The sequence below is a fragment of the Mauremys reevesii genome, linkage group 11 (genome assembly GCF_016161935.1).
Source record: "Mauremys reevesii isolate NIE-2019 linkage group 11, ASM1616193v1, whole genome shotgun sequence".
NCBI lineage: Eukaryota > Metazoa > Chordata > Testudines > Geoemydidae > Mauremys > Mauremys reevesii.
The window spans coordinates 55,518,040-55,538,283 of NC_052633.1; the positions used below are offsets into that span (position 1 = coordinate 55,518,040).

Consider the following 20,244-nt stretch of genomic DNA (forward strand, 5'->3'; position numbering starts at 1 on the left):
CCACACTACCATGAAGTAGCTAGTGTTTATGTGTAGCACTGCCCTCTGCTAGATAGAATAAAATTATTCAGATGTGTATCATAGGCTCTATACTGTTAACAATTCAGATTCTCCTTCAACTTCATTTGTAGGAGGCCTGGGTTCTTTGAACAGGAGGATCTGAATTCCACTCTCCCTACCCGAGGATGTGGAATGAAAAGGAACCATAGCGTATAGTGCAGTAACAATTGTGTAGTCACAGATGACTAAGGATTTCTTTCAGCACTTAATGAGTGAACAAATATCATGTAAAATATTATAAATCATGTTAATATTATTAGGGCCTGCACTTCTTATCAATGATCACTTAATATCATTGCACTTCTTACGCAGGCAAAAAAGACACTGACTTCAGAAGGAATTTTGTCTGATTTAGGGAAGAAGGATTCTGCCATTATTTGTTTGTCTAACAAGGGCATTCTAATTTTTGTTTTTAAATCTTTTCTCTGTATATTAAACAACAACATCTGGTAGCTGTGTCTCTGTGTTGTGCATATATTTAAGACAGGCCAGAATAATTCAATATTGTTTCGTTATTTCAATATTACCATTATTTCACTACCATAGTATTAAAAAAACCCAAAAAAACCCCTGTTTCTTTACCTCTCCTGTCATGTTGTGTTGGGTCACTTTGTATCACATGATGTGATATAATGCAACTCAATGCAAGAAGACACATGTCCCTTCTCATTGGAAATTTAAAGAAACAGAGATTACTTTTCCCCTGTGGGAAACAAAGCAGGTCAGGTGCCCACAACTAGCTGTAGGAAGTTTGACATAATTATCTCAGTTTCAGTACCTATGTATTTCTAATCTAATGGCATTTTGAAAGGAAGTGTATTAGATACCACAATTTAGCTGCAGTAAATGATTAAGCAAAAATAATGCAGAAGAAAAATCATTCCATGTCATTTGCACTTCTTGCATCTATTTTAACATATTGCAAAGGAAAACTCTTGCAAATAAAATTATTATTGGAGTATAATTTCCAAATATATACTATGAAAGTGGAAAGCCATGGGGAAAAAGTGATACAGCTGGAAGGCCCATTTGCACTGAATTCAAGTGGATGGAAACAAAGCAAAACACTTTTTTACTCAAAAAAAGACTCTGGAGTAGTGAAGTACTGATATAGGAGAACAGCACATGAAGGCAACTTAAAGACGTGGGTCAACATTCTACTCCAAGACATACCAATGTAAATATAGAGTAATTCCACTTTACATTAATGTACTTACAATTATGAGAGTAAGCATGGTTGAAGGGTAAGCTTGCATCTAGCTCCTATACAGTGCTTTTCACCTGAACATTTCAAAGCACTTTACAGCAGCAGCATCCCAATCTTACAGATAGGAAAACTGAAAGTTACAGTTAGGAAACGGAATAGTCTGAGAGATTAAACCTAAGATTTTAAATAAATAGTAAACCTCTAATTATATTATTTCTTGTTGTTTAATATCTAACTCAAATTGAAATGGTGCCAGTGCTTTTGTTTCAACTTCACTGCTTAATAGGCCATTTGAAACAGCACATGGGGTGTGTGTGTGTGAGAGAGAGAAGGGGAAGTTTTTCTGCATCTGTTGTGAATATGTTGCTGTTTAAATATTCATTTTTTGTTCTCTGTCGCGTGACATATGCTGGCTCCCAGCTAACATGTATGGAGACATACTACTGGCATTGCATTCTGTATGCTGGATCTAAAATGTTACCAAGAAACACTAAAGCTTTTGGCCCCATTGCTGGAACTGGATGTAAAGAAACAACATATCTGGCATTAAAGAGTGCACTTCATATTACATAGGTAGTATTTCAGTTGGATTCTATGCTCTTCCTTTCTCCTCCTCTGGTGTGGCCTAGTAAAGAGGGCACTGGGCTAGTACTTGGGGGACCTGGATTTTGTTCCTGGCTTTGCCACTGGCCTGATAGGTGAATTGGGGCAAGTCTCTTCATCTCTCTCTGAGTTTTAGATTGTTTAGGTTTGAAAAAAGAGAAACTCAGTTGGAACAGTTAAACTTCACCTGGTTTCACATCAAAACCACAAAATTTACAGAGTTTTGCTAGAAAGCCATAAATCAACCTTTTTTCACTCAAAACTGGGACTGGGCTTATTTGAAAGATTTGCAACCCTTACGGAGTCTTTCAGTAAACCTGGCCTGAGTTTTGAGTTTGTAATGAAAATAGACAAGTTTAATGGAGTTGTGGATTCATCACACACAGGTTGTACAGCTCTAATCATAGGTCACCTACAACAAAATGATTAAACAGTAACTATTCCATAATCTTACCTGGGACAAATTTAGTCTATATGTCCCTCGTGCATATCCTATGCACTACTCCCACAAATGGTGCCTTGCAAAATTTCCATTAATTATATGTAACAGCAAAATTCAATAATTTAAAATGGGGTAATGCATGAATATTGTTAACTTGCTAGTGCAGCACTACATTTCCTAATCTTGAACTAGCATTAATCTCAAAAATAATGTTTTTCCATGAGTTTTACTGTTCAGAGATACTGCTCTTTGTCAATTTTTAATATACTCTTTGAAAAATGATGTATACTTTACCCACTCTCAAATAAGTGAGGGATTCTAAGGAAAGATAAAACACTTCCTGTTTCGCTATAGAAATCTGAGAGGGCAATTAAATAGATGGTAAGAATAAGATGAATTCTGGGACGTCAGGGAATAGGTTCCCTTATTAAAAGCATTGCACAATCAAAAGAGGAAAACCTCTGGGGAAGGATTTCTGCAGCCAACACCTTTGAACCAAGTTGTACCTGCAGAGTGGTATCTAATAGTCCCTTTAGGGAAATCTTTGTGCTTTAAGGTCCAGAGTGCTGTAGCTCCACCCCCAAATTGATAAGGAGAAGAACAAAGTAGTACTTGAGAGAAACCATGGGAGTCCTCAGGAGCTGTAAGTCAGAAGGCATGTGTGTCAAGCCCAGAGCATGTATGCTCAAGCCAATGCCTGAGAATAGGATTTAAGGATTTAGATGATGACTGGGGGGGTCACAGACTTTTCAGCGGGCATGTATGCCTTGATGTTGCCAAAAGCCTGCTCACCAAATCAAGAGGGGAACTGCAGACAGACAGACATCTTATGTGGTGTGTGTGTTTTCCTGCCTGAAGCTCTAGTGACCAAAGTAAGAGAACCAACAACAGACAGATCCTTTTACAAGTGTCAGCTCCTGAATATTTTCCATGGTGGGGAATTCTGAAACAGCATCCCACACATGGAACTCCATAGGTTAGGGCCTGGGTACTAGTGCAAAAAAGTTGATAAGAATTAAACAAAGAAAATGTAAAACAAAATAAGTGAAGGTTTTGTTTTTGTTTTTACACAACAGTCATTTTGGTAGATGCTGATAATATTTATAACCTACTTTTCAATTTTCTCCCGTAAGGCATGGTTGAGTCAAGCAGATACACAAAGCAAGAACCATCATACCTGGGACACCACCGCCCCACTCAACTACATGGCCTCCTTTTTTGTGTGCCTTCTACCAACTTGTACTTCTGTAATGAACATATTTCAGCTAAATTGTTTCCTTTGAAACCACAGAAAACTTGTATATTTTTTGAGGAATAAATTCACATTTGATAAACTTCCCAAAAAGCTAAAACGGATCTACTACTATGGCAGTACAAAGATCTTATTCTCTTACTAAATATTGGAGGAACTGGAGGGGAAATCTTTATGTGGAACATACTATGATGGAACACTTCTTAGCACTTTTTAAATTATTCATTAGAAAGGTATATCAGTATTCAGTAACCTTTATAATTAATTATGCTTTAAAATTACAGATTATGGAAATATAAGGATTTTGATTAATCAATTATTCTTCTTTAGAGCATCTCCCAAATTTGAAAAACAAGAGAGCTGTTTGGCACAGACTTGAACTTCTGTAAAATCAAATGCAACTAAAGTATGTACTTTACCTGTAATCTCTAGTACTGCTCTGCCCCCTTGTGCTGCTGCAGTGAACTCAACTGAATAACAGTTTAGCTTAATCTTTGTACATGAACTACACACACAAAAACCACCACTGTCACTTCTCACTTTTCTGGCAAGTTCAAGGTCAGTGCCTAGCTATTTTCAGCTCATCTCTTCTTGATCCATGCAGAGAAATGACAAGGTAACGTGATTCGGGGTCAGCTGTATTACAGGAACCGTTACATAAACGGAGAAAGTGGAAATCAATCCTAGCTGACAGTGTCTTCAGGATAATCAGCGCTCACTCCATGCCGCTGTCAGCTCCCCTGCATCAAACACCATGTTACTTCTGTCAGATCTTTTTAACAAAGCCATATTCTCACTTTTGGCAAAGTAAATAAATATTTCACTTGGGCTTGCATTTAATTTATTGTTTAGCAAACTTTACCACTTTGGATTTGCAAACAATCCTCATATTTACTGAAAAGCCATCTCATGCTGTCATATCCATTATTGCCTAGGAAGGTTGTTGGCAAAGATATAATCTTCTCTTATGACATATACCATTCTTCATGCTATGTGTTAGGTTTCTTCATGCAGACCATTGCCTTATGATCCTCTGTTTTCAACTAGACCTCAGCTTCCCAAAATGTTTACTTAAATGATCATCGTCATTTAAAGAATATTAGAGCTCTGCCGTAATGTTTTAGGACACCTTAGTCAATTTGTTTGATTATTATTACTTTATCTGAATCATTTCCTCCTATAACTAGACATCTTTCTTAATGTAGAATTATGAACATATCATTTCACAAGATGTGCTGTGTTAGTTCATTTCGTTGACAGCACATGGTATGTCAGTTTAGAGAAAGAAAAGCTATTCTATCCCACCCACCTTGTGCTCCCATGAAACTGCCAAGCCTGCAGTACTCCACCGAAGAACAATTTACCATAATATTAGTTGTCAGTAAATTCAAAGACGGAACTCCTAAAGCTATAAAATGGATTAGAAGCAATTTAAAAAAGAATTAACAAACTAGAGTAAGAGTATACTGTCAACAAACAAATGCTTCATCATAGCACTGTAATTTGGAATTTTAATTACCCCTCTGCTTCTGTAACAAAACAATGTCTGAACTGGCAGCCATTTGAATCTCTCACAGGTCATTGAGCATTCTAGTTAATTACTCTATGAATAGCCTGTTTTTCTCCCCTCTGGAAACACGTTTCTAATGGCAGTCAAGGTCTGACAAATGTGTCATCTACATAATTAGCTAGGAAGCAACACAAAACATTAAACATGCTTTGTGCCGACAACTATCAAAACATTTCATTTGTTGTCAATTATTCATTACTTTGTAGGTTCTGAAGGGGTTGTTATTATGGAAATAAGTCCAGATGCTAACAAGGTTAGCATTTTTTATTCAAATTAGTAATCAGAGGACTAACTTTAAAAAAAATGTATCCAACGTACATTTATGGCACTTTTCAATCAGTAGTAAAGTATAAATGAATTTATTTAGGTTCAGGTTAAAATAGTCTGGTATAGCACATATACTAATTTGTAGAGTTGCATCTTTCTTTGAAGTGTTAGTATCTAAAATGAAGTAGTAAACTTTCAGAACCTTTGGCAAGACCAATTTGTACTTAGTAAATAGGGTGAAGATTTTCACAGCATGAGACAATGTATGACTGAAGGAAAAAAACAACCACATTGGAGGTTTTTTAACTTTTTTCCTATCCATGTGTCACATTGAGTAAAAGTCAACAATCAGCTATTTCAATTCATATAATATCTTGTCTGAACTTCAGTTTGATTTAGCAAACACCACAAACTGGTTACATTCACCACTTCCGCAGCAGAGCTGAAATGAATTTAATCTGTCTTTCAAAAAGAAATAGGTACTGCTTATTTCTTTTTCTGTAAGATCTTATGATGTTGTCTCTCAAGTTATGCAGCTGAAATGTTATACTGAAATTGCCTTCAACATAGACAGATGGAGATTTTAACAATAAAATTAACATGCACCTTTTTAGCCAAGATCAATTCAGTTCTGGTACCTACAATATAAATATAAAATACACATATACAAAGATACACACACAGAGTAACAAAATACACAAAAGAAATTCAAAAATTCTATTTTAAAAAACAAAAGTGCCTTCCTAAGTCTTGCTTTCCACATGTGAAAAAATGAAAATATATCTGACAAAAAATAGTTTGATAAGAAATCATTGGTCATGAAAAATGTCAGTAGAGCAAATTATATTGTTCAATCTACCTTTTTATCTTGACTCTAATTTCTCAAAACCTTAGTTTTTCCTTCTAAACCAATATGTGGGCCCAGTCCAGCACTAAGAAGTGCAGTTGGTTTCAATGCAATTTTGCTGAAGTAAAGACTTAGGGCTTGTCTACATTACCCGCTGGATCAATGGGCAGTGATCGATTCAGCAGGGGTTGATATATCATGTCAAGTCTAGACATGATAAATCAACCGCCGAACGCTCTCCCGTCGACTCTGGTACTCCACTTGGGCAAGGGGCGCAGGCGAAGTTGACGGGAGAGCATCAGCCAACGACTTACCGCAGTGAAGACACCACGGTAAATAGATCTAAGTACGTCAACTTCAGCTACGTTATTCATGTAGCTGAAGTTGCATAACTTAGATTGATCCCTCCCCAGTGTACACCAGGCCTTAGGCCCTATTCCTACAAATGCTTATTGACTTCAGTTGACTAGTCACATACTTAAAGTTAACATATGTAAAAGTAGTTGGAGGCCAAGGAATTATGACTTTACTTATAATCCGTGAACATTTTATATGTAAAATATTCTACTGTACAATAGAGAATAGAGGTAAAATGCCATTTTGATTTGATGACATAAAATATATTTGAACTACACAGAGTAGAACATAGAGATGAGGTATCTGAAAATTCTGTTTTATTTTCCTTCAATGGTAGGGAAAAATGGGTTATATAACATATCTTTTCCATTTCTAACATCTATGATTCCACGGACAATCTTGCTGGAGAAACAGGACTAGAATTACTTTCATACAAGTCACTGCTTTAATACAAATCTACTTATTTTATATATAACACTTACATGCTTGGTGAAATTAAAGTGGTTGCCATTAAAAAGTAAGCATTTACTAAGAGTTATCACATTGTATCATCTGAGGTACATTCATATTTCTATCCCTAATATTCTAGTACTATTTTTGAACATGCAACAACTGAAATACCTCAGATACTCAGGAGTCAAAACTGTTCCCTTTTAATGGTGTTTACTGTATTTTTTATTGAAAGCCAAAGAAAAAATGTCTATGTATATATTTAGGTGTGTATGTGTATATATCAATATTGATGTAGATATTTCTCTCTATATAAAGATATGAGGATATCTATGAGACAAGTGTGAACAGACCTTTTTTAGAATAAAATAAATAGATTTTATTTTTTGCAATTTATAGTATTGTGAATGGGGAGAATGACTTAATGAATTAAGTAATTACTTGTTGAGAGAACATTTTTGTCAATGCCTGTTTTTCTCCAGGAAAAAAAAGAGAAAGTACAAGGAAAAACAAATCTTCAAAAACTTCCACTAAATATACTATTTTAAAAATGAGTTCCAATGATCTTATAGAGAAGGGAATAATCCATTTTCAGCTAAAACTTCCTACAGCAACAAGAGAAATCCCATGAAACTGAGAACATTTTTAGAAAGGATGCAGTCTGTCTTTTAATGAACATTAAACAGATAACATATTTATGAGGAAGTCAAAATATTTTGGAAGCCGATAATCCTGTAAGTCTTAACATGCTATAAAAACAACAAATAAATGCAAAGTGTTACTGTTACACATGCCTGCCTGATCAATGGTTTTCACATATTGATCTATAAATGGAGTTGACAGTCTGTGTTGGCTGCACATTTTCCAAGCAGCTCTATTTTTGTACAAAACCAATACGGGCAATTACCTTTGTCTGAGATGCCAAGTCTTATCAATTCAATGTGATTTAGTGTCATTTTAATTAAATATCAGGATCTACTTCAGGACAATCTATACAAAGCCTCAAACTTGACTATAAGCTTGATTTGAAGTAAACATGTAGAAGCCCTGCAATCTCATAATATGGCTCAAAAACTCTGCTAAACAGAAGGCTTGTATTTTTAGCTATTTTATTTGTTTTTTTGGCTAGTCATAACTTTGGCAAGTATTCTATGATCACAGGACTGGAGTAAGAAAAAAAGAAAATTGCTTCCTGCTTCTCTGATAATGTATCAGAGAGCTAAATAAACCAACAAAGTCTGTTTAATCAAAAAGAACTCTAATACATTAGCATTTTGGAATGTCTAAGATAGATGCTAATTCTTAATCTAAACACCAATAAAAATGACATTTCATTGGTGACTTTGCTCTCAATGAAACAAAATGCATTTATCTGGGTTTAAAAGATAGAAATACTGATGTACATTGGTGGTTGAGATACTAATATTAAACACTGAAAGAGCTTTTGTCTACTACTGTCTGTTTCCAGCTTGAAGATTTGTGCTCTTTAAATTCTACATTAATATCAGTTCCAACCTCCATAGAATACTCGAGCATTTCCATTGTAAATATCGCAAACTAAAAGACATGAGCATCTAAGCTTTTGCATCAGCGAGCTTCTCTATTACACATTCAACATCTTTACTACTACAAAATGCACAGTTCATATGGCCTTACTGATGTATGCTGCATATCCTCCATTGTCACACTATTGAAAATAATCTGTTCATCTTCAAAAGGAGAGCCCAAGGTGTGCACATGACACAGCACTGAATACCGTAGAATGCCACAAATCACAAAATTATATAGTCTCTTCTCTACAAATCACTACTAGAGGTCCTTCATAAATGTGTTTTATTTTTTTCCAAACATATTTTAGGAATATTTTTCTAACTGTTCAAAATGCACCAAATCCTGCATTGCCTTAAATTACACAAAACTCCAGCTGAAGTGAATGGGTTTTGCATGAGTTAGGCAAGGAAAATTTGGCCCAGGATCAATAGAAAGAGAAATATGTTTATTAACAGATGAGAGATCAGTAGATATTCCTAATGTATTTCCATAATTGAAGTAACAGAGTAACATGGAGCCTCTTATGAGTTCACTCATATTGATAATGTTTAAAAAAAATTGAAAAAAAAGAAATACAGTTTATGTGAATCCAATACAAAATGTTTCCAAACATTTGATAAACCCAACCAATGACATACACACCCACACACACACACACCAAGTATCTTCACAGAGAGTCAGATTCTCAACTGATATAAAACAGCATAAGTCCTTTTTTGCCCTGCAACACAGTGCAATAAGATCCAGTTGATATGTTGGTATCTGTATCTTTAAACTCTGATCTATACTCCTTTGGATGCAAACCTGAAGGTTGTTTACTTAAGTGCCCAAAAACTACAAAACAAGAATACATTACTCAAAACAACCATAATAAAGAACTCTTCACTTTTTCAAGGCACTTCACAGACAAAGGTTGTATCTTCTCCCTTTCATGCCCTCCCCCAAAATCCTTTACTAATCAGGCATGAAGGATCTGATATGTCAACATGAAAGTGATACAGATATTTTGGTAATTCTTTTACATTAAAATAACACTACACTTTAAGAATATATTTCAAAATGTTGAATTCTTGTTTAAGAATTGTGGTTTTAGTTTGGCTTTAGCAAACAACTTTAACAGGCTTATATGAGTAAATATGCCAAAATTCTTTTCAGTATGTCAATATCTAGTCAGAAAATTCTGCGTGGCAAAAAGAGATGAAAAAGAACTGAAACAGAAAGGAAATCAGTAGCATGGAACGCTTTCCATTCTATGATATTGGAGCCAAGTTTGCTTGGTAAAATGACATATACTGAGCAAAATACCACTTCTTATAATTAGCTACTAAACAAATGCAACACAAAGCAACTTTTCAGCTCCGTTCTAATGAACATACATTCTACCTGCTATGGTTATGGGAATGCAGCAGTGAATATTTATGTCTAATTTAACTTTTTAGAACCCTTGCTCTGTAACAGTCCAGCATACTACCCCCAAAACTAAAGTTATGTAACAAGGTAATATCAACAATGAGAAACTGCATGATAAAATCCTGCCCAAAAGTGAAAAATGCTAATTTTGTCTCATTTAGCAGCTGGATACAGAAATGCTCATTAGTTTTAAGAGGGTTAATCCTTTTAACTTTTGCATATTGATATGCCAATTATGCCTAATTGTACAAGAGGCATCAGTCAAGGTAATAGTGCATAAACACATGAAAGTTATTAAGTACATCCCAACATGTAATAAAGTAGGTGTTAATTGGTAGCTGAGTTCTGCAGGCTATTGAGGTGGATAATTCATTGAGAGATGGATCACTTGTAATTTCTCTACATAATTCCTTTTGCAGTCTCATGCTGTGATGTTTTCATGCTTGTCAAAAACAACTGCAGCCTAGTGCCGTTTGTTAAACACAGCCAATAAAATATGTTAGGCATCATTAAATATACTTAACTTTTAAACTTTTTCAAAGGTACAGTTCTTACTGATAATGCATTATAGTATTTCCAATAAATTACTGTAAACACTGTTTCAAGTTCATAACTGAGGAACATTTCACTTAGGATAAAAACAAAGCAATATGTGCAATGTGTCTGAGGCAAATGATACTTTTAAATTGGAAAGTAAACATACAGAAATGAATCTCTCATCAGTTGCCATGATCTAAAGGAATGTTTTCAGTACAGAACTATAATGATTTGCTTCCCTGAGCTAAATTCATGTAAGTAAGTAAATAAATAAAAAGAATGATTAAAATCATATACTTTTCAAACTACCTTGATGAACGTGTTGGGGTTAATTTTGCCTTTGAAATCAGAGTGAATAATGCAGGAAAAATACAATTTCTATAGCAAGCTTATTTCATTTAATAACTCAGTTAGTATAATGGATTCCTATGAAATATTCAGCTCTCTAACAGAACAGCAATGAATGGCTGTGAAGACTGACTGAGTCTTGGGGGTCTGTCCCCAGCTAACCTAACTCGTTCACATTCACTGAGAATAAAATGGATCTAGAGTCCAAAAAAGTAGCTAACATTGCATAAATAATTTTGTAACATCATATGGCCTCAGCTGCAAGTTGCCACTATTACAGAAGAAAATTAACCAGGGGAGACTCATACCAATCAGTCTGTTTAGTAGCTCAGAATGAGTACAGGGGCAGAGACATAATTGGCAATAAAGTTCATCACTATTTTATTTTAAATCATGTTAATGGATAAAAATGACTCAACTCTGTTCATAGTTAACATATTAAGATAAGTTCAGTATCAGAGCTCTGCAAAACAGTAATTCCCACAGCAAGATTATTTTAGGTGTGTCGGTTGCAAAGTTTCCCTTTATTCAAAGAGTTTTAATGTCTGTTTTATTCCTTTTGTCTGATTTTAGCCTCTGGCTTTTAGAAGTGATAAAAATGTTAGGAAATGTAAGCACGATACACCTGCACAGCTTCATTTTTTAATTACACTGAAGCATGAGAGTGGGAGATCCTGATTAGTCATTAAAGGTGCTAGCACCAAATCCATGGTATATCTTTGGATTAAACAGTTTTACTTTAATAACTGCTGACACTATTTGAAAAGTGACATTTCTTACCGCCTGCATGGGTTCCTACTTGCAAGGGTTTCTAAAAGAATTAATAATAAGCCTGAAGATAATTTGGTTTTACAAAAAATCAGACCAGGAAACACTTGTGGAATTTTACTTACAGGTTCTTTGACCTTCACATTCTCAGAAAGGATCATTGATTTACTTTGGCTATGCCTGTCATGGTGGCTGTTGGCATTTTTGATCCTCATTTGAACAGCCCCTATATTTTGGTGGCTGGGATTCAGTTTTTCAGAGGAGCTATCGGAAGCTGGAAGTCCTTGCATGGTTACTGTGTCGTCCTAAAAAAACACAGAACAGTAAAGTTATTCTAGATACATGTGCTCTTTACCTAAAAACATATCAGTGCATATTGTATTTCACTGCAGTCAGTACCATACACAGGCTGAACCAGTTCAGGAAATCATGGTGATCTTTGAACACTGGGGTAACCAACAGCTGATTACTGTACTAATCACTCACACATCCAAACTGACCTGGAAGAGTTAATGCAGTGTTGTTGTAGCCATGTCAGTCCCAGGATATTAGAGAGACAAGGCGAGTGAGGTAATATATTTTATTGGACCAACTTCAAGAAGTTCATCCAATAAAAGATATTACCTCACCCATCTTGTCTCTTGGAAGAATTAAGTTTATGTAAAAGATTATCCTTATCTCAAATGCCATTCTCCTCTATGGTGTAATCTCTCTGTAACCTTCTATCACATCCAACTGGCAGCCATCAAACTTTGTCTTTGGCCCTGTTCACACTATACATTTTTAGACCATATGAAGGAAAGTGACATGGTTTGAAAGTAATTACCCTGAGTGACTTCTACACTAAAATCCACATTACAGGCTTGTTAGAAAACTATGCTGGAGCCCTGTTAGCATGGTCTTCTCAAGCATAGATCCATTGAACCTTTCTTAGCTTCAATCATTTCATCTATAGCCTGAGCACATCATATCTCACACATGAAGGAGGGTCAGGCCTGGTTAGTACTTTGGTATGGAATGCACAAGTCCTGCAGGATGTAGTACTAATGATGTGGTATAAATAACTTACATGTGCACCTCTATGATGCCAAGGGGCACGGTGAGTATGGAGGGGCCATCTTTTGAATGAAATACAAAGCCATGGTTCTGGCTTCTTGTTGTTATTTAAAGTAAAAAATCAAGACTGGATGTTCTTCTAAAAACTATGCTCTAGAAATATTCTGGGGAAACTCTATGGTGATGCAGGCAGACATTCATACTAGGTGATCAGAATGGTCCCTTCTGGCAGTTATGAAAAAATTCCCACAGATCTTCCAATAGAATGGGTACTAAACTTAGTGTCCTGGTCACAATGGAACTGTAGTCATTATATTCTGCCTAAATTCCCCATACATTTTCCATTGGTTAGATACTTTGCATTTCCTGTGCTAAACTTTAGCACACTGTGTCCCATTAAACACTTGCTGTATTTCCACCCACAAGTCGTATATTTCAAAATTGGGTGAAGTGATATGTTATACTAGGGGAGCAGAAGGAGGGGGTGCTAGCAATCCACATATTTAGTTGCTTAATACTCTTCATTGACACTTTTTTTTTTAAATAACTCCACCACCACCACCACTGTTTGCAGTAGTTCTTTGAAATCTGACAGATAGATTACTTTGGGGCCAGGGACATGTAAAGTCATGGAGATTTGTCTGAAAGTCACCAATTCCTGCCTGTGTTTTCAGGGAATAAAGCTTTTTCTGACAGCACTCCCAAAGACCCTGAAGCTTCTGTTGATCTTTGACCCATAACTTGAGCTCAGACAATTAGGTAAATAATCATTTATATCTTGCTAAATTAGTGAAAATGAAACTAAAACTATAATACAGGTAGGAATAAGCAAAGGAAAAAAGATAATTTTAAAATGGACTTTGCAGTAAGCCTAAAACCTAGTATTTACCTTGAGGCCTAGTGGTAATAATAGTGAGCATAAGGCCACATTAGGCCTAATAAAAGTTAGCATTAGTCGGTAACCTTGGGTCAGAAGATTTAGCAATATACATCTTGTGATAAACTGTCTAATGCTTTATTTGGCATGGGTTCCTTACTTGCAGTGCATGGGGAACCTGCTATTAGTAACAAGTGCATTTTGCACCCAAACTAATCATAAGGCTACACTTCTAAAGGTCTGCACGTATGCCCTGCCCACATGCCTCACTAAAGAATTCCGCAGAGAGCTGAACCTTCTATAAGACACAAACAAAGCAGATGATGTGGGGGATGCAGAACACAGAGGAGGGGTTGCAATGGCTCACAGAACACTGTGGGGCACAGCAACATGGGAGAAAGCATAGGTATGGGGAAACAGATACAAAACCCCTGGAGAGAGACAGAGCATGGAAGGAACAAGGGGACACAAAGTTGGGAGAAGGGGTTAACACACAGTATGTAGATATTACAGAACACAGAGCACTTGAAGGTGACAGAAGAACAGTTTGTTAAGTGCCCTTCTTTAGGGGCTTGTCCACAGAGACTAAAAGCCATCTCCTCATGACAGCTAGTCGGTTAGTTCAAGTGGTAAAAAGTCTGTTTCAGTGGTGAAGATCTGGGGTTCAAATATAGATCTTGATGCATCATGGGAGGTTGGTATAGTAGAATTAGTTTTTTCTTTAAAAAGATATAGGAAGTTACATACAAAAACTATGTCAAAAATATTATTCAGATTGCAAAGTCAAGCATTCAAAAGCTAGGAAATGCCAGATTGGAGGTTGCCTCTGCAACCTTAATTCAGCCCCCTTCTGCATATTCATTATGATACAAGCTTTAATTATATGATCATGTTATTTTTTCCAGAGGACCCCTACCTCATTCAGTGCAAGTGATGCTCGGTGAATTAATCAGGGTGGTGAAGGAAATGAGGCTGTTGTCTGTAGGACCCCTACAGAGGTTGTAATGAGTTTAGAGAATGAAGGAGAGGATTGCAGGAAGAGTTCGGGTTTTCTTGTAATTAAGGCAGCTGAATGTTACTTTGTATAAATAATTAAATATTCAATAGAGTAGGGACTAGAACCTGACTCTCCCGCATCCCAGGAAAGTGCACTAACCACTGAGCTAGAGAATCATTCTTGGCTGCTCTTTGACCCCATTAATATTTTATACAAAGCGGAACAGCTTTAACAGGCAAAGCTGAGAGTCACAGTGGCCCCCTACTACCACAACCCTGGAGCCAAGTAGCTAGTGCACTCATCTAGGACACATGAGACCTGAGTTCAACTCCTACTCCTCTCAGGTACAATGAGGCTTTGAACCAGGTCCTCCCATATTCTGGGCAAGTTCTCTTGCTATTGGGGGCACCTCTTATTTAGTCAGAGAAAAGGAATGGTCTGATGTATGCACCTAACTCCAGCAGAGGTTTCACACCTATGAATCCCAAGCGGACACTGGTACTTGGCTTCTGTGGTTCCCATTCCTAGCATCTAACTGTCCCCGTACATTGCATAGGACCCTGAACACCTGATTCAGGGCTTTGGATTCCACAAGATGACAGGATGCCTAAAGTTAGCCTTTGCAACACTAAGCTTTAGTTTCCTTTGTGGATCTAGTTTCTGGTGCCTGAATGACTAAGTAATTGTCTGACCTTGGACAAGTCACTGGCCTTCCATCTACATGCATCCATCTGCAAAATGGGAATACCCATACTCACTCACCTACATCACAGGTATTGGGAGGACTAATCAGATAATGTGTTATTTGAACACAAACTGCTATAAAAATGCTACGTACTATGAGAAAATCAGGTCTGGTGTATAAGGTTGGAGCACAAACACTTTTTGAGATGCACAAAGTTAAAGATTTTGGTCTTTGCTCCTTGTGTCTCAGTTGCCCCTTGTAAAATTGAAATAATAATACTCTGCTGTCTCAGAGAGATGTTATTCTGCAATGTTTGTGAGGGACTGAGAGACAGTAATCAGCACCACAGAAAAGATGTCAGATAATACCTTAAAAAAAAAGGAAGTACCTTTACAGCATAGTGAGAACTTGCAGAATCCCAAGGAAACCAAGTACTCTACTGCAGTTGCAACTCTAAAGGGCTGCAGTCAGGAAGCCTTTTGCAATGCATAACAATTTTATTATGCTTGTAAATTTTCAAACAATACTACATATTTTTGTATGCCAGTAGATTACTCACTTTATATTACCTACATGCACAGTGTAAAGGTCCCTGCCCCTTTTATACATGAATTCTGTAGCAGTTCTCTTCTTTGCAACCAGGAAAGAGAAGATTGCAAAGGCCAAGGGAAACTCTCTTGTTTGGATGCATCCAGACTTAGCAAGAGTTACCAGTAATGCCTAATATCAAGTTGAGGCCTCATTTTCTAAGGCTGGCAAGATACTGTCCAAACCTAGGTGGGGCATTTTATGCTAATAATTTAATTAACTAATTTGCATATTTACAAATAAACATCACATTTGAAGACTCTGCATGGATTTAGTGCTGGTGAAAGGTGTTGAACTGAGTCTAAATTTACCTTACAGCATTCCCTAGAGCAATGGGAACAGGCATAGAGAGGCAAGACCTTATTGCCCAAACCTCTCTGGAGAAGGCTAAGGACTTTCGGGGAGCCAGAAGCAGCATGGAGGGAGTTAGGGGCAGCTACAGGAGTGTTGTGGGGAGCATTGTTGGACAGGAAAGAAACTGGAGGATGGAGGAGGTTGCTACGGGTTGCATCACCCAGTCCTTCTATTAACCCTATCACTCTCCATACCCTGTTTTCATATCTCTTGCTCCCCCCTTAGCTCCAGCTCCTTTTTAGTTCCTTCCAGTAGCTTCTTTCCCTCCCTCACTCCCAACACAACAGTTGCCTGCCCCACCAGCCCCTGGTTTTCTTTATCCACAGTCCCTCATCTTCCCTGCTTGGGTGCTGACCTCCATCACAGCCACCTCTCTGCAGTTCCATCCACACATCTGGGAATGGCTGCAGGAACAGACAGCCCCCAAAGAAGCGGGGCAGAGAGGATGCCTGGCTGCCCATTCAGCAGGCTCAGGGTCCTATACAACGTATGGGGACTGTTAGGTGCTAAGAATGGGAACCACCAAAGCCAGGTACCTGTCTGCACTTGTGATTCATAGAGGTTAAACCTCTGCTGGAATTAGGTGCATACATCAGACCAACCCTTTTCACACACACAAAAATAAAAATAAAAAAATGAGGTGCCTCTCCCCATCACAAGAGCACTTTCCCAGGATGTGGGAGAACCAGCTTCAAAACACAGCAGCCCAAACCCCAGGGCATTCCCAGAACCCTGCTGAATACCTGAAGGAGCTGCAGCAATGGGCAAGGGAAACTTTCTGTACCTGCACGTGACAGGCATGACACTTGGCAGAGGCTGCATTTTCCCAACCCTAACTTCTGAACATGCACTCGGGGACTGCAGAGGTAAAAATCTATCTTTGGAACTCTGGGTGGAAAACGAACACAGGTAATTTCATATCCAAGGCTGTGCACACTTAAAAGCATCAGAGAGGCATGTTGCTGAGCTCATCCAGAAACAGAGGGTATGGCTACACTTACAAATCTGCAGCGCTGGTAGTTGCAGCGCTGGTGGCCACACTCACAGCTACCAGCGCTGCAGTGTGGCCACATTTGCAGCATTTGCAGCGCTGTTGGGAGTGATGAATTATGGGAAGCTATCCCAGCATTCAAGTGGCAGCAACGTGCTTTTCAAAAGAGGGGGGTGTGGGGCAGTGTGACAGGGACCGGGGGGGGGGGGAGAGTGGATTTTTGGAACTGACACTGTGCAATTTTAGAAAATTTTCCCACCCCCTTACTGTTAACTGCAAACAGCCTGCATCCAACATACTCTCTTTCCCCCCTCTGCCCCCTCCCCCCGTTTCTCTCAAGCAAAGCAAACACTCAACCCCTGTGAATGACTCCTTTTCTCGCTGCTGGTCAAGCAAAATGCAAACACTCAACCCCTGTGAATCACGCAGGGAGGAGGATCTCATTTGATTGTTCACAGATTGATCACAGCAAACAGGAGCTGATGAGCAGCTCCGGTAGCAACGGAGCACTGACATAAAACAAAAAAATTAATTCTCTTTAATTAATTTAATTTTAATTTTAAACAATTTTTTTCATGAACTTTTTTTTTTTGGACCAGCTCTACCCATTACCATCATTAAATTGGTTTAACTGTGATTATGCCTCAGGAAGACTGCCACTGGGGCTCTGCTCAGGCACAAGGGTCTACCTGGGTTAATCCACTTATGCATTTTTCTACAGAGCAGTACACAATACCACAATGTTTTCTTAGTTATATGGTGCTGTGCAGGTACTTTTAATTTGTAGGAGTTTTCATACATTTATAACTACTTGCATTGATTCCATAAAGTCAGGCCACAACCTTACCACAAAGCAGAAAGATGATTCTGAGGGGAGGATAGCATAATTTCTAAACTTTGGTTTGCGTGCATTTTATTTGATCATATGGCAACAGAATATACAGTGCAGACACAAATTCATCACTATCTCATAGCAAGAATATGCAGCGAGTTGTGGCATTGTAAGTCATTTCTCCCACTGGAAAAAATTTCTGACTGTGGTAACTCAAGGAACAGTGCCATTTGTGTTTATTTTTCATGACAAGATGACAATTATCTTGCACTCTAATTGTAGGTGTCAGATACCAAAATAACCTTTTAATGTTAGTTTCCTTCCAACTCACTTTTCTCTTCTTTCCTCCTTGTGATTTTTGCACCTCTATTAAGTCTAATTGCCCCAGACTACTTCCGTAAATAGAAAGGATAATGAATAACGACCATGAAAATGCCAAACATAAGAAAATGGAGACATTGCAAGGGGAAAAAAATGGACCTTGTCACAGTTTTCACAGGTTCAGAGCTTCGTCTGCTACTCTGTTTCCAGGGTTAATGGGATATTGTACATCAACGGTTAATATTACCTTAACCAAGTATTACTGAACTAAAAAGGTCAAACACTCCTTTCATTATCCCACATTCACCATTAAACCAACCAACCAACCAAAAAAAAAAAAAGCCACCAAAGCCTGTGACTGAGACAAAAAACAAACTATAAAAGTTTAAGGTGCTATCTGTACAGGAAATGAGCATCACAAAATCCTGCAAGCCCTAGTCAACTCCACAGGAAAAGCAAAACAAAACAACACATACCTCAATGGCTCAGAGTTATCTATTCTAGAAAAAGGAGAGGGACGTTGATTCGTAGACCTGTTCTGAAATTTTTGCTGGTTATTTTCAGTTTTGTGCTCTCAGTGTCCTCCATGCTGTACAAGATTACTGTTAATATTATTTGTATCAAAGTAGGACTCAAAGCATGCTGGGTGCTGAGAAAACACATAGGATGACACTCTCTGCTCCTTGGAGCTTACAATGAGTGGATAAGATAGACAAACCAAATACAAATTAAATGACTGAAGGGATAGGAGGCACATATCCAGTTACTTTTTCACTGTCTGGAGTACCTCTCACCTGCCCTCCCCTCCTTCTTTCACTTTGGCTAGGCTCCCCTATCAGCTTGTTCTGTCATGACTACCCAAACATGACCTTCTTCCACCGCAGAGATTGAATCTCAGCTAGAGAACTTAAGAGATGGACAGAAACAGCAAGTCATAGGGAGGCCATATTAATGGCATCTGTTTGAAGGTCAGAGGCTTGCTGGGGAACAGGGCTCATATGGCCTCTCCTGTTCCCTGTAGTCACTTGCCCCATCCCCCCAAAACCAAGGAGCGGAGCACAACTCTGGTGGATATTTTCCCTCCTGGAAGGTGACAGCTCATGTAGCAACATGTTATGAGAGAGCAGACGGCATTGGTGGCCCAATTACAGAAATGACATGTAACTGTTGGCCGTGGGGGAGCACATATTTTGAACCCCCTGTCCACAAAAGAAATAAAAATAAAAATATAAACGCTGACAGAAAATTTGGGGGGCACATGATCCTGAATACCCCCCACCTCCCATGCATCACCTCTGCCCAATTACCCCGTAACAGCAATTATTTCTATCCTGAAGTCACTGTGGAAATACATGGATACACTCTCACAAATATTTAGAGCAAGACAAATATATTTGAATCACACCAATTGCAGAGGCAATGTAAAAATATTATGGCCCCAATTCTCAGCTGTCTTGGGGACGTTGTGTGCCATGCTGGCAGCCAAAACTGTCCTTCCACCAATGTATCTTATAAAACACAACTTTGGGTATTTTGGTCAGAAAATGCCAATTTGTTTAAACCAAAGCTTTTCACAGACACATATCTGTTTTGTTTCTCAGGTCTAAGTTGGAATTTCTGACCAAAACCAGAGGAAGAGAGCTAGGGTAACCAGATGTCCTGATTTTATAGGGACAGTCCCCATTTTGGGGGCTTTTTCTTATATAGGCACCTATTACCCTCCACCCCATCCTGACTTTTTACACTTGCTATCTGGTCACCCTAAAGAGAGCACATATGGTACCCCCCGGAACAGCCAGTAGCCCAGGGGTCATAGCACTCATCTGGGATGTAGGAAACCAGGTCTTTGCTTTGTCTGATTCACAACAGGGCCT

General features: G+C 38.0%; 1 protein-coding gene across 10 annotated transcripts in view; it reads right to left on the reverse strand.

Annotated features, from left to right (window-relative positions):
* The window catches only part of ARHGAP15 (Rho GTPase activating protein 15), a 464,338-nt gene that overhangs the window by 412,547 nt on the left and 31,547 nt on the right, over window positions 1-20,244 (reverse strand). For 8 of the 10 annotated variants that reach the window (XM_039495675.1, XM_039495671.1, XM_039495670.1 and 5 more), the window contains exon 2: window positions 11,795-11,974. In XM_039495675.1, the coding sequence (XP_039351609.1) occupies window positions 11,795-11,959 (165 nt within the window). In that variant the 5' untranslated portion in view covers window positions 11,960-11,974. Of the gene's footprint in view, window positions 1-11,794; window positions 11,975-18,380; window positions 18,406-18,846; window positions 18,869-20,244 lie in introns of those variants that run through there. The other 2 variants (XM_039495676.1, XM_039495677.1) reach the window with 2 other exon arrangements.